The sequence below is a fragment of the Nyctibius grandis genome, chromosome 9 (assembly GCF_013368605.1).
Source record: "Nyctibius grandis isolate bNycGra1 chromosome 9, bNycGra1.pri, whole genome shotgun sequence".
In the NCBI taxonomy this organism is placed as follows: Eukaryota; Metazoa; Chordata; class Aves; order Nyctibiiformes; family Nyctibiidae; genus Nyctibius; species Nyctibius grandis.
Genome location: NC_090666.1, coordinates 16,858,790 through 16,872,677, shown reverse-complemented (window position 1 = coordinate 16,872,677; position 13,888 = coordinate 16,858,790). Strand labels below are relative to the sequence as shown.

At 37.4% G+C, this 13,888-nt stretch overlaps 1 protein-coding gene across 1 annotated transcript in view; it reads right to left on the bottom strand.

Moving 5' to 3' along the window:
• Positions 1 to 13,888, bottom strand: part of LRP2 (LDL receptor related protein 2) — a 132,562-nt gene that overhangs the window by 17,673 nt on the left and 101,001 nt on the right. Inside the window, 13 exon segments of the mRNA XM_068408324.1 lie at positions 1,402 to 1,533; positions 2,524 to 2,655; positions 4,623 to 4,751; positions 5,699 to 5,821; positions 6,598 to 6,697; positions 6,699 to 6,716; positions 6,718 to 6,737; positions 8,134 to 8,250; positions 8,516 to 8,632; positions 9,210 to 9,329; positions 10,033 to 10,161; positions 11,089 to 11,334; positions 12,950 to 13,146. Of these exon segments, the coding sequence (XP_068264425.1) occupies positions 1,402 to 1,533; positions 2,524 to 2,655; positions 4,623 to 4,751; positions 5,699 to 5,821; positions 6,598 to 6,697; positions 6,699 to 6,716; positions 6,718 to 6,737; positions 8,134 to 8,250; positions 8,516 to 8,632; positions 9,210 to 9,329; positions 10,033 to 10,161; positions 11,089 to 11,334; positions 12,950 to 13,146 (1,580 nt within the window).

Genomic DNA, 13,888 nt, shown 5'->3' with positions numbered 1-13,888 from the left:
GAAGTGTTCACTTGAACACAATCCGTTTCCTTCTAAGTCATGCCCAACAATGGGAGAATAAGATAAGTGACTCTATTCTCTAATGAACATATGATTCAGTGTAGAAACTGAGAGTATTTCCAATATATATGCTATTACAGGAAAAAGGGGACCTAATATTCTATGTGCGTTCTGAAAATGCCTACTGATCAGGCCTGTAGCAGACACAGGCAAAGGAAGCCCTCATAAATGAGTGCTGTGAGCTTGTACTACAAAGAGTGGTGGAGTTCTGGGCATACATAGAACTTTAGGCAAAACAAATTTCATGATGTTACCAATCAGCTACAATCATGTTATCTTCTATCACTTAGCCTTGAAAACTGGGTGTTTAGAAGCGTCCTGAATAAAGCCTATGAAGAAGGGTTTCAAAGAACTAGATTTCATACAAAGGCACGGAAAGAGGCGGCCAGGCAGAAACTCAGGTGCAAATGCCCTTTTGTATTTCCAGTCTCATGCTCAACAGTAAATATTTGCTGAATTAGGCCCCTTGAAGGGTGCCTAATTCCAGGCCTACAGTCCCTGTAGGACTGGAAACCCAGAGACCTGGTTTTCTTGTCTCATTTCCCATATTACAAATAATTTTTAGGTTTCAAAACCTCCAGCAGCACGCACTTTTGGTCACAGGCATTCTGTTCTGAAGATTTCACTATTTCCCTAGGCACACCACATTTCTATCATGCTATCTCTTAAAGCTGTTAAAGTATAAGTACTTTTCTAAATACAATATTATTTCTGTCTTTTATATAATACTGCTGCATTATCACTTTTTTCTATTTTCTTCAGCTCTTTGTTATTACTATTCTATTATTTTCTGAATCAACTCTCCACCTACTCAATGACTGCTACACACTGTAGTCACTGCACTGAGGAATGATAAAAAGCTAATGATTGATTGACATTAAACATTGGCCAAAGTCCTTCTGTTTGTGTGCATCAGCCCATGAACAATGAATGGCAATCTGTCGTCAAACTGCCTTTGATTTGTACCAGTTTAATGCAACTTTCTTCTGATGAATTATTTTGTTGAGAAAACCTAAACTCCAGGAATAGGCAACATGAATTTCATTCTGATGACAACCACAGGATAAGCAGGTTTTTGTTTGCAGAAAATTTCAGGAGAAAAGGCAGGCATCCAAATCAAGATATTTTTAATGTTTACAATTGGAAGCAGGGATGAACACTTCCATTCCTTCCATATTCCTGATTATGGAAGAGGTGGAACACACAGATAATATTATGTTAGAGAATAAAGTTTGGTTTTCATTATCCCCTTCCTAAAAAAGAGACGATTATATTCATTAAGTTGCTATACTCCACTTGCTCTTTACAGGTAGCAATCAATCTTGCTATCAGTTAACATACCATTAGCTGCGCACTGTTTCCCTTGTTGATCACCCACAGACCTGAAGCCATCTGCACAGAAACATTCATAGCTTCCTTTAGAATTCTTGCAGTCCTGGGTGCATGTTCCAAAGATCTCACACTCATTGATATCTAGACATAAGTAAAGAAAAGATACCTAAAGCTTAATCTCTCTCTTCCACATGCTAGTCACCTTTAGTCCATGAAGTGGCAGGTTTGTCCCTTTCCCACATACTCTAAAATATCAGTGACCTAGTAAGTGATCTTTAACATCAGCATCTGTTAGCTAACAGAACTCCTCATCACTCATCTACTGTTTTAACATGTCTTAACTACAGATTGCTAATAACTGCATTGCTCCTACTTATCAGATTGCTTTTCAGAGAGACATTCTTCATCATGTATTTTTGTGTTAAATCACCAAGGAAAGACAAAAGATGAGGCATGACTACAATGAGATGCAAGAGCAAAGCCTTCTTGAAATGCTGAAGCAAAGATACCTAGTCTCCAGAAACAATATTAGCAGGAAGGAAAGGGAGGGGTGGCCTTGGATCATGTTTAATAAAACTACACAAATTGTCCACAAGAGCTGGGAGCAACAAACAGAAGTGTTCTCATCAAATCATACTGAAATGGTAACTGTGAAGGTACTATATTCCATGACTAAAAACAATGTCCTTTGGGTGACTCCTCACCATAATTTTATCCGCATATAACCAGGGCAAAAATATGGGACAACAGACCTTTACTGGATGTCTGTTCTGGAGCAGAACAGAAGGACTATAACCTTCAGTAAGTTTTCTTTCAATAAGGAAAAAAAAACCCTAGCAAATTTCTGTCCCTCAGATTGCAAACATATGACAAAATCTATATACAGTAAAGCAAAAAATATACCTACAGCCACCAAAAGCTTAAAACAAGTCTGAACTGCGGTGCCAGTTCTTTGCTGAATGAGGCCTGCATGTTAGAAAACAAGATTCAGCAGCAAAACTTTTTAGGAAGCATCTGCTAAATGTATAAAAATCTTGTTAGAATCCAAAAATGGGTAGTCACATTAGAATGATGAAGTGACAGGTCACCGAACACTTATCAGTGAGAAGATGTTTAGAAGATTGAAAATACCATCACAGGAGTTTCGGTTAGTTTCACTGGCCTTGTACCCTGGCCTACAGGAGCAGATAAAGCCGCCTTCATTCAGGTTGGTACAGTTATGTTCACAGATGTTTTCTGCACAAGTTCGCGCTGTTCCAGGATCTGGTGGGAGAGAAAAAGAAGGAAATTATACAACTATAACCAAAAAATAAAGTGATAAGGAGGAGGGGTATGTCATAATTTTGATCATTATCATCATTGAAAATGGTTTTCAAGTAGACATCATTAGTTTTCTTTCCTTTTTTTTCTAACTGAAACTCAATTTATGTGAACTCTATTCTCTAAGGCATAACTAACTAGAAGAGGGTGGTAAATGCTGGTCAAGGCAGCTGCCAGCTAAGAAGTCTAACCTCTAGAAGTAAGTGAACAGGGTCTGGATAAGAGCCAGAACCATCCAAGTTCATCTTCCTTAAGAGAAATGGCATTCTACATTACCACCAATCTGCAGCAACTGCAGAAACTATTTAAGACACTTGACTCTAACTCCTACCTTTGCCGACCTACATCTTTCTTACCCAGTCCTTTCTTATCAGCTAAACAAAAAATGTTCTCAATTGCTATCATGCGTAACACAGGCCCTACATTATTTATATGTGGAAATTAGAGAGAAGATGACAGCTTGTTCATGCCATTCCTAACCTAAAGCCTACTGAAGTCAATACAGGCCATCGCGCAGAATGTGCTGCCCTTTAAAACATGCCTATAATGGAAAAGGTAATTCAGGGATAATAGATACTTTGCAACAGATAATGAAAATTATACTCTTGTCAAAGTACATATAGAATTCTATTGATTCTAACACACTCCACATACAAAGTACTTTCAAACTCTGATCTGTTATATAAGTAGAAAAGATAAATAATTTGTTTACTGACAGAGGATGAAAAAAAAATACAGATGTATGGCAAAGACATTACACTAAGCTGATTATCTCCTTTATACATACACATCCCAGTGCTGACTAAATTAAGTTTAAACAGCTCAATTTCATATACATCCAGAAGCATAAATTGATTGTACACACACACAAAAAAATATTGTTTTCTCTATAACACAGGTATTTGATGTTGGGAAGGCTACAAATGTTACCATCTGATCTGGATTCACATCTATCCCCCAACAGTAGAATACTGACTGACAGAAGGTGTCTGTTTTTGCATTGTTTCATACCCTTTTTATACTTCGATATTTTCATCAAGTCATGGCATTAGGTTATACTGCCTGAAGACTACTGGGATAGTATGTGAAACAGAAATCAGCTGCTTCAAAATGGACTGCACTATAGGCTCTGGAGTTATTTGCGTTTTGCAAGCATGCTGGATTGTAAATCACCAGTGTGTCATTTGACACACTTTAACCTGAAACCATCAAAGTCTGACAAATTGAAACTGCAAGTATATGCTCATATTATCACTCTGCAGCTGTCTATATATTGATATAAAAAGTTAGGAATTATATTTTTTCCAGATTCCATGAGAATACTCTCTCTTGCCTCAAAGTTCAAGTCAAAGCTTTTGCATCTAAATGGATGCTAGTAAATTTATAATGCATAGTTAATAAAAGTTGTGCAGAGGATCTGAGAGGGCCCTCAGCCTAAGGACCGGCTGTCCTTATAGAATTCTGTGGTCATGTCTGTAAAGAGGTAAATAGAAGCATCTCAATATACTTTTGTTTTTAACAGGGTTAGTGCAACCGATACCAGTCCACCGTCTGCCCGTGAATAATTCCGTAGGTTGGCCTATTGCAATTATGATTGAAATACCCAAATGTTCTTGCCTCCATAATGCAACTCATTTCAAACCAAGATGAAAAACAAGATCAAATGCTTTTTTTGTGATGCATAAATACTCTAAGCCTAAAAAGGACCGTTCAGAGCGCTGAATTTCATAGGTTTTTCCCCAAAAGAAGGACAACAGAAGTCATGACTAACTGGATAATCCTAGCACAGGCTAATTAAAAATAATACTTCTTAGTGTGCTATTCAAGAAGAAACATATATTGTTACCAGTTTCAGAATTTTTTATTTCAAGAGTGTTGTAATTTTGTGTTTTATTTATATTATTACTTACTGCAGCCCATTTCATCAAAATGGTCTCCACAGTCATCATAATTGTCACAGACATAATGTAGAGGAATGCAATTTCCATTACTGCACTTGAATTCTTCAGTTGTACAAGGTCTTGGGGTTGGTTCTCTACCTACAGTCAAGAAGAGAAACACTCCTCTGTCTCAGTTTCAGCTACATAGTACCAACAGACAGAACTTTTCCACATTGCTAATGAGGAAGCTGATGCAATCTGGTAAAATAACAGCTTGAGTAACTTTGGAAGTCTGTCGTAAAGCTAAAACTATAACCGGGGCCTCCTGACTTCTAGTCACATCCCCATAAACTGAAAGAAGCCCCTCCATTTTATAAAGACAGAAGGAAAACTCTTTTTGTTAATAGTTGATTGAACTTCCTTTTTAATAGCACCAATCTATTAATATCCTTTAATGATATACTTCATGCATCCACTGCAGACTTCAAGAGATTATTGAGATATTACTAAATATATTAACTTTAAGAATATTACACAATAAAGCCAGCAAATATCATTAAGTAACCAAAGAAATTATTAAACTTAATAATATAAAAATCAACATAGTCAATGAGACCTACATAAGATATCTGAGGGCAAAAACCTACTGAATATTAACTGAGCTGCTGCAGAATTTGGGCCTAAATGTCAACACTCTTACTATGTGCGTAACAGTGCCACAAATTCAGAAGTACCCGTTTCTCTATTTCAAAAGTCCCAGCTATCCATCCCATCCTTATTTTATGATACAGCCAAACTCTTTCTTCTTCCTTATTTTAAGTGGAGTTCATAAGAAGTTGATACAATTTAGCTGCTTCTCATAATAAAACACAATATGATTTTGAAAATCATGCTCTACTTTTCAGACAAATGTTTGCTGATTTTTGCTACTTGTATGGAGAGCTGCAAATATGTAGTACCAATAATCACAGTTCAAATTATTTCGTACTGAGCTCTAGTTTTCATAATTTATGTTTAATTTTGACATTTCTGTAGTCCTTTGGTATTATTAAACATTAAGCACATCACAATTACTGAATTTGCTGCTCATTTTTGTGTAAACATACAGTGTTCCTCTTTCTCATCACTTCCATCTCCACAGTTATCCTCCTTGTTGCACAGCTCATGACTATATATACAGCGATTGTTTTCACATCGGAAACGGAATGGAGAGTCACAAGCAATATCCACTGAAACCAGAGAGATGAAGTCAGTCACACTTTGACACTATGCCATTGAGTCACAAATTATCCCAATCACTTTAATCTGGTAACATTTATATGTTTCCTATATTTTAAAAGGTCAGGAGGCATTCAGACCCGAAAGAATATTTTGTCCACATTTTGGTGATGGTATGTTAGGCCATTACACATTTTTTGTCAGAAGACAGTACATCATCTTTGGCCAAAGGCATATCCTATGACTACATATAACACTGAAGCTTCTAGATTAGTTTATGAAGTAAATTGATTGAAAATCCAACATGCTATTTAAGTGGCTATGTAGTGCATAACTGACAAAAATCATTTAAGTAGCACCTCCAACACCTCATCTTTAGAGCTAAAGTCAGGACTCCTCAACCATATTTACAAAGATACCTATACTGATAGGTTTAAAAGCCCACCACCTTTCAGAATATACGTTATGCAAATTAATCTTTAATTGCAATTGATGCTCTTATTTTAGATAACTAACCTGAAAATGTGAAACAGTGTCCTTATCTCTTTGATGTTTCTCCCTACATTTATAACCATATATACAAACATCTGCAAAGCAGTGAGAAACATACTGTAGGAAGGTGAAATGAACTTGCATATGAGCAAAATTATCAGCACTCATCCTGAATTAAGTCTGTGAGAATCTCCAGTGAAAAGAAAATATTTTAAATTTTCTAATTGTTCTCTCCATTGTAACTAGAGATTTTATTATGCATATTGTTCTTTTTAATATAATTTTTCTCTCTTACAGCAAAGGTGAAGTTCTTCATCAGAGTCATCTCCACAGTCATTATCACCATCACATTTCCAGTATGGCTGGATACAGACATGGTTTTTACATTCAAAAAGCCATGGGCGGACAGTATGTAACCATTAGGATAGCGTGTTGCTGAAGAAAATAAAATTATTATGGCATTTTCATTTACAATGAAAATTTTAGGTTTTCCTGAAAAACACTCAGCCCAAACCTATATTATTTTTTCAATACCCTTCTCTCCATAGTAGGAGATATAATATGAGGCACTGCAAAGGTCTACAGCAACAACAGACTGCAAGGACTGAGGACTTCTTAGTAGCTATAACATAATTAATTCAAGTTTGAACGAATAGTGAAACACCATAAGTTACTCCCAGAAGCTTTTGAAAAGAAACCGTCATTAATTTAACAAATGCTACGTGAATTTGTTACTGACAAATCTAGTTCAGTAATAAAGGTAAATAATGTCACTGTCACCAAACGTGAATGAATGAAGAAGTACCTAAGATATCTAATTACAAAAGGACTTATGTTGGTATAGTAAAAAAAAATACCCAGATTCTGTAAAAGCTGTGAAAAAAAACTAACTAGAGCAAAGAGTAATCAAAATATGACCTCTTCCAACCTACATAAATACCCTTGCCCTTTCAATGGCTTCTTATAAGCTTTTTCCTCCCTTTAAGAACAGCCAAATGTTGTGTAACTCAGGTTCTGAAAGATTAACTGTTGCAATGTACATTCCATGATGCGGTTACCATCAGGAAAATAAAGGTCCTACTGCGGAGAAGCCTCTTCTTACTTAAAGCACTGGTGTTAAAATTAAGTACATAGGAAACACAGAACTACCCTGATACCAACATGATAAGAAAGGAATTCTGAGTACTACAGTTTAAAATCATTTGAACTTGTAAGTCAGAACCAACACTTCAATATCACCTAAAAAGCCAATGTCAGTCAGCATGTATAGAGCACAAAGGTGATATTTTCATGCCTACTGGGAACAACGCTTCCTGGGTAAACAGCTGGAGCTGAAGCTCCATACAAGATACACTGTATAGCCATTTTTTCACAGTGGATCAATGTACAGAAGGAAGACAGAAACAGAAAAGTATTTTAATTCCTTGGCTTCACTGGTACTTTAGGAAACTACACACACCTTCGAGCATTATAAAAGACAATCCCATTACAGAACCTTGTTAGAATACGGTACAACTAAAACAGTGGATCTTGCAGTGTCTGTGGGATAGTCAAAAATTTTAATTCGATCACATGTGTATCTTCCACTGGACTTTGTAAACACATTAATTTCCTAGCATTAGGAATGTGTTTACAATCAGTGTAAGAGATGGCAACCCATTATTATATTAAAAAGCTGATTCAAAATATTATACTTATCCTGAATTTTTACTGACATCACTGAGTGTTGCAGAATTCTGTACCTCTAAGGAGTCACCTCCCTTAGACAGAAAAGTGAAAATCTTTCTGGAAGTGAGCTTAATGAGCACCAATTGCAAAGCTTGAAACTCACGACAAGTTCCTTCATCAGAGAAATCAAGGCAGTCTGCATTTCCATCACATCTGAAGCGCTCTGCAACACAGTGCCCACTGTCACACTGGAAATAACCTGGGTGGCAGGTCCTCAGCTCTGAAAAGATTCAGAAGTAACTGTTGAAACATCTTCTTGTTCAAATCCAGACAAAGTGTTTACTTTTTGAGAACAACTTTGTAAAAAAGACTACAAAATCCCAGACCATTAAAACTGTGGTACCCTCTATTTTTAGTGGAATGACTAAAGTGATCTAGTCAACATTACTCCATTAAAAATGCTTCCCATAAAAGACCATTTGGCAGACTAATTTATCACATTAGAAACAAAAGTGTAAACATGTAAGAGTCCAGACAATACACACCACAGTCACGTTCATCTGAATTGTCTTCACAGTCATCATCGTGATCACAGATCCACCGGGAAGGTATGCAGCGCAAATTGTCACAACGGTATTCACTTTCTGTGCATTCACGAGGACCTTCATTTAAAATGAATGTACAAATATGAAAAGTTCCCCAGATGTGGATTTAAACACCCACACCTGTCTCACTAAACCAGACAAAAGTAATATGGGCAGATAATGTGGTATAATCCTTAAAACTAAATGATGTTAAAACAGCATTCCCCCAGTACTCTTTAATTATGTTAAACATTCTATGTCCCTCTTGACATGGAAAAAAGGAAATTCGTTGTGGATTTTGTTTCATCACAGAATTATACAGGAATTTTTATTCCAAATCAGGAAAAAAAAAATCCACTCTCATTGTTTAAGGAACTATACACTACTATATTTGCACACAGGGCAGAATTCAAATGTCACTTCTCAGTGGAAAACAGGAATTTGTGCTACTGTGATGACTGAATTTATCAATGTTTTTATGTATCCAAAATGCTTCCTTGTGACATCACTGTGGTATTTCAGCAAAGACAAGACAGGCTATCGAGTAGAACAACTGAACGGTTGCAGCTTAGAGCTGTCTGCCCCATTCTCATAAGAAATAGAAAGACAGTTAAGTCAAAAGCTGGACTATATCATGACAGCCAAAAAAACTCACTGCAGTTGTGCTCATCAGAGTTATCTCCACAGTCATTATCTCCATCACACTTCCAGCGTAGTGGGATACATCGATGATTGTCACAACGGAAATCTCCAAAAGGACTGCAAGTCATCTCCTCTGCAGTGTACACAGTTTGCCAACGAAACAGCATACATTAGCATAGTCTTTGGATAAGATGGAATGCACAGAAGATAATGGAAGAAGATAGAGATGTTCATGCCACAGACTGGGCCAAGTAATACAGAAGTGATTAAGAAACAGCTGAAATAACTATACAGAGAACTGAGATGGAAACACAAAGAGATAAACTTAGTACTGTCAAAGTAGGGCATCTTGACCTCATGGTGTATTACACTTTCAAGTCTTTTCTGTTTCTGATACAGTGATACAATGTCCTCTAAGCTTTGTGGAGAGGTTTCAACATAAATGTGAGGGTCTGGGAAAGCATTATCATACTTCCCATACAGATGATTTCACCAGCACAGGAGGTAAATTAAGTAACTGTAGAAAACACTGACAGTTTTAATTGTCTAAAATAGTTCAGCTCAAAAAATTTCCTGTTTCATTTGATGACATATTGGGAAAAGTAATAAAATCCTGATCTTCAGAGCTCATAAACATATGAGCTGCACAATGAATTGCTGCACATCATAGAATTTTTCCTGAAGACAAATAACTACCAGCGTAATTAAATGATATCAAACAAAATAAGCCCATGTACATTATTACTGAAGACTTCCAGAAAACCAAGGTGTTTGTAAATTGGGGAAATATTTTAGGTGCAAAGTTATGTTGAAATGACCTTCTTCTCCAAACATACCACAGCCTTGTTCGTCACTGTTGTCTCTGCAGTCATCATTCCCATTGCACGCTGCCCAAAGCGGTATGCAACGGTAGTTGGTTCTACAGCTGAATTGCGTGTGATTGTCACACCGATAGGCAGGGCCCACTGAAAGAGGCAGTTGTCAAAGTTAGTTGTGTTACTTAGCCATTAAACTGTCCTTGCTATGCTGTCTTTCAAAATTTGTTATGATTTATAGTCAATTATTTCTACTAAAAAGAGCTATCTATCTCCTAACTTCAGTGTTGTAAAAGAGAAAGCGTTAAATGTATCTTAATTTACTATATTTTCCAATCTATGCTGCTTGTATTCTGCATATGCTACAAACCCATGACAGCTTCAAATGACATTCAGTGTGTTTTTCCCTGAAGTATTTAGAGCTCGTAATGGTGGCAATAGAAGCCCCACACATGGAAGCCAGAGTCCCCAGATGGCAAAACTTGGTCACAAGTCCTTCCAGATGACCAGTAACTCAAACAGACATGCTGGAGCACATAGGAAAATCCTGCTGTTAAACATCGGCTTAGACTGTGCTCTGCGTTTGTTCTCCTTGTAAGCTTTTGTTTCCAAATCATGTGCCTATCACAATGAGAAACTTTAGCTTCAAGAAATGAAACTTTACTTTTTGTAAAAAGTATGACATATGTCATGCTCCAAAGTGGAAAAAGGTGAAAATTGGTGAACTGGCATTCACTGCTTCCCCATAGGCAGTGCATCAGCATGTAACCTATTTATAAAGTGTTGTTAGGGGTCAAGCAAAGGATGCTGCTAGCATCAAGCAAGTCAGAGTGAGACGCTGTCAGTTTTTGATAATCTGGCCAGCATAAATAAGCTTTCTCCCTTTCACAAATAAGAAAGTAGTGAATTACCACATAGCCTCTGTGTTTTCTAACACTCTTTACTACATGACTGCAATTAGCTTGCAGAAAATATTCCTTTCCAATAAATTTTCAACCTCAGGAAAATTAAGTAATGCAGTTTGCTCTGCTTTTGGTGCACTATAATGTAGGCAGCTTACTACAGCTGTGTGCTTACTGCATTCGTGGAGTGGTTCATCAGAGTTATCACCACAATCATCATCCACATCACACTTCCAGGACTGTGGGATGCAGCGGCCATTGTCACATTTAAATTGGCCTGGGGGACAGGTTCTACTGGCACAGTGAGCACTGTCTTCATCAGAGTTGTCACCACAGTCATCCTCTCTATCACACTGCCACGCTTCTGGGATACATCGTTTATTGGCACACTGCCACTGATGAGTTTCACACTGGTGATTAGCTGAAAGAATACAAATTTTCTGTTAGGATACTGAAACTTACAGAAATGGTCTGCTGCTGTTACGTCAATTGAGCGGTTATCATGTCTACACCAGAAGTTAAAAAGAAAGCCAGTAAAAATTTAAAACATCACATTTACTTGCCCATTTCATGTACAGATTTCTAATGTCACACGGCACATTTCCCACAGGCATCTTCAGACAAGCTCAATAAGGCTCTACATTTTTCTAGAAGTGAGACAGATTCTATCTTCTCCTAAAGCAGAGAGGAGTAAACTCAGCATTCAAATATGATTGACGCAGGGGGTCCCAGTCACTTCGCAGAGCAGCTAAGTGACATTGTGGATCTGGCCATGCTACCAACTTTTAGATGTATGTTTCCTGCTTAGCCTGTTCCTCTGACTAAGAATGAACATGTCAGACAACATAGCAGAAGATCATGCTAATAACAGCTCCACAACTTATAAATGTACAGCCTCTATTTCCAGAGGGCAAAGCATTGGAAGCTGATGCTTTGTCAGCAGTGCTGGCAAACTGGGGGATCTGTGAACATCTGTGAAAATAGGAGTCAACACTGATCTCTGCTTCCAGACTTTGTATGTCTCCCTGGACACCACCCTACTACTTTTTCACATATACTGCCAAACTGTTCGAGAGGAAACAGCATATTAGGATTTCCGTACATTTTCTAGACTAAAGGATTCTATTCCCATGCACAAGATGATGAGCAGAAGGAGTTATATAGACCTAAACTGACTTCTATTGTACCCAGTACGTTAAAACCGGTGACAAATTTTGCAGCTGCCACATTTCTACTTATTTAATATTCCCCTGTGCCACACTTAAGAGCTTAGCCATTTGAAACTCAGGTAAAATTGACATTTCATTTAATTCTGTCATTGTTAGAAACACTTTGCTAATGGAATGCAATGAAACTATTAATTATACAACCATGCTGCTTTCCCACACACACCTCCCCTTTATGCTACTAAGCTTGCAACTGCCAGAACTATATTATTTACAAAAAAGAGAACTAAGGATGTGCTTTTATAAATTAGGCATAAGTATGTGGAATAAGACAGGTTTTTAAGGAAATAACATTATTCCACAAGCATAACTAGGTTATATTTCTAAAATACTGCCACCACAAACAGCTCTCCAAAACAAACCTTGCCACACGCACAGGATTTTCTGCAATGCAGAGGGTGAAATAATTTTGTCCCATCATGCAAAGCTCTAGAATACAGGGAAAATAAGCGCAACTGGTAGACTGACCTGGGCATTAGGAAGCCTTAGATTCTTCATATTCACCATGGCTTTACTCGGAACCAAACAAAGTGGGTCCGGCTTCTAGTATTTTATACCTCAGATTGTAATTTACACCAGTGCAAATCTGTCTCAAAGGTATAGAAAATGTGTCTTGATATAGCACATTTTTGCTGTTTTACCCTGCTTTTGCACTGAGATGAATTGCTCTAGCAAGTGCAAGACTAGAAAAGACAGCATCTGTCTACCTCACCTTTTCATCTGTAAAAAAGGGACAATGATTCTGAAATTTATATATAGTTTACATGTTTTGTACAGGCAAAATACTTAAATTTATTAGCTGTAACATACCACAAAGTACAGGATCTTCATCTGATCTGTCATGGCAATCTGGCTGGGTATTGCACAAGAAATGTGGACTTGTGCAGTTCCCATCATTACACTGGAACTGACCAACAGGACAGTACCGGTGTGGACAGGTAGGTGGCTCGTCAGAGCCATCTCGGCAATCCCTCTGTCCATCACATTTCCACCAGATAGGAACACACCTACAAAGAGAAAACAGTGTTTTCTTTGTTGAGGATATGTCTCTGCAGATATACAACCATCCTTTTACAGCACAAAAGACAGTCTCATCTCAGTGTTATTTCTTGAAACTTCCAAGACATCTGGAATTTCACGTCTTCTGGTTCATATGTCAAACGCTAGCAAAACATGCCAGAATACTGTCACCAGAAACAGATGATATTGGTGGGCCTCTAGCAGGAAGTTCACAGCAAATTAATACAGATTTATGTATATTTAGTAGTAACCATCTCTCATGCTTTTTAAAATCAATCTTCAACTGGATTTTTAATGAGGTAACATTTTAATAATTCACCTGAACTTTGGCACAAGAATTTCCCTAGGGATTATCATTATAACACTGCTTCAAAAGGCTACCCAATAAGCACACCTGCCTCATAGGCTCCAGTGATACAATATCAGCACAGTAGCTCTTATATCACCATTCCTCTGCATCTACTGCTCTTGTCTCAGAAAAAGGGTTGGAAATGTGCCCCCACATCAGCTAAATGGCTTTCCTGGGCCACTGGCAGACAGCATGTATTTGGCAGCAACATATACATTGTAAAAAATGTACAAAAAATAAGAGAAGGTTCCAGGTTTGTGAATTCAACAGTAGTTTCTGGAGGTACACATTTCTAACAACCCAAACTTTGCTACATTAGCAATGTCATATAACAGGAAGAAAAGGAAAAAAGTACTACTTAAACAATAAGTCTAGAAGTA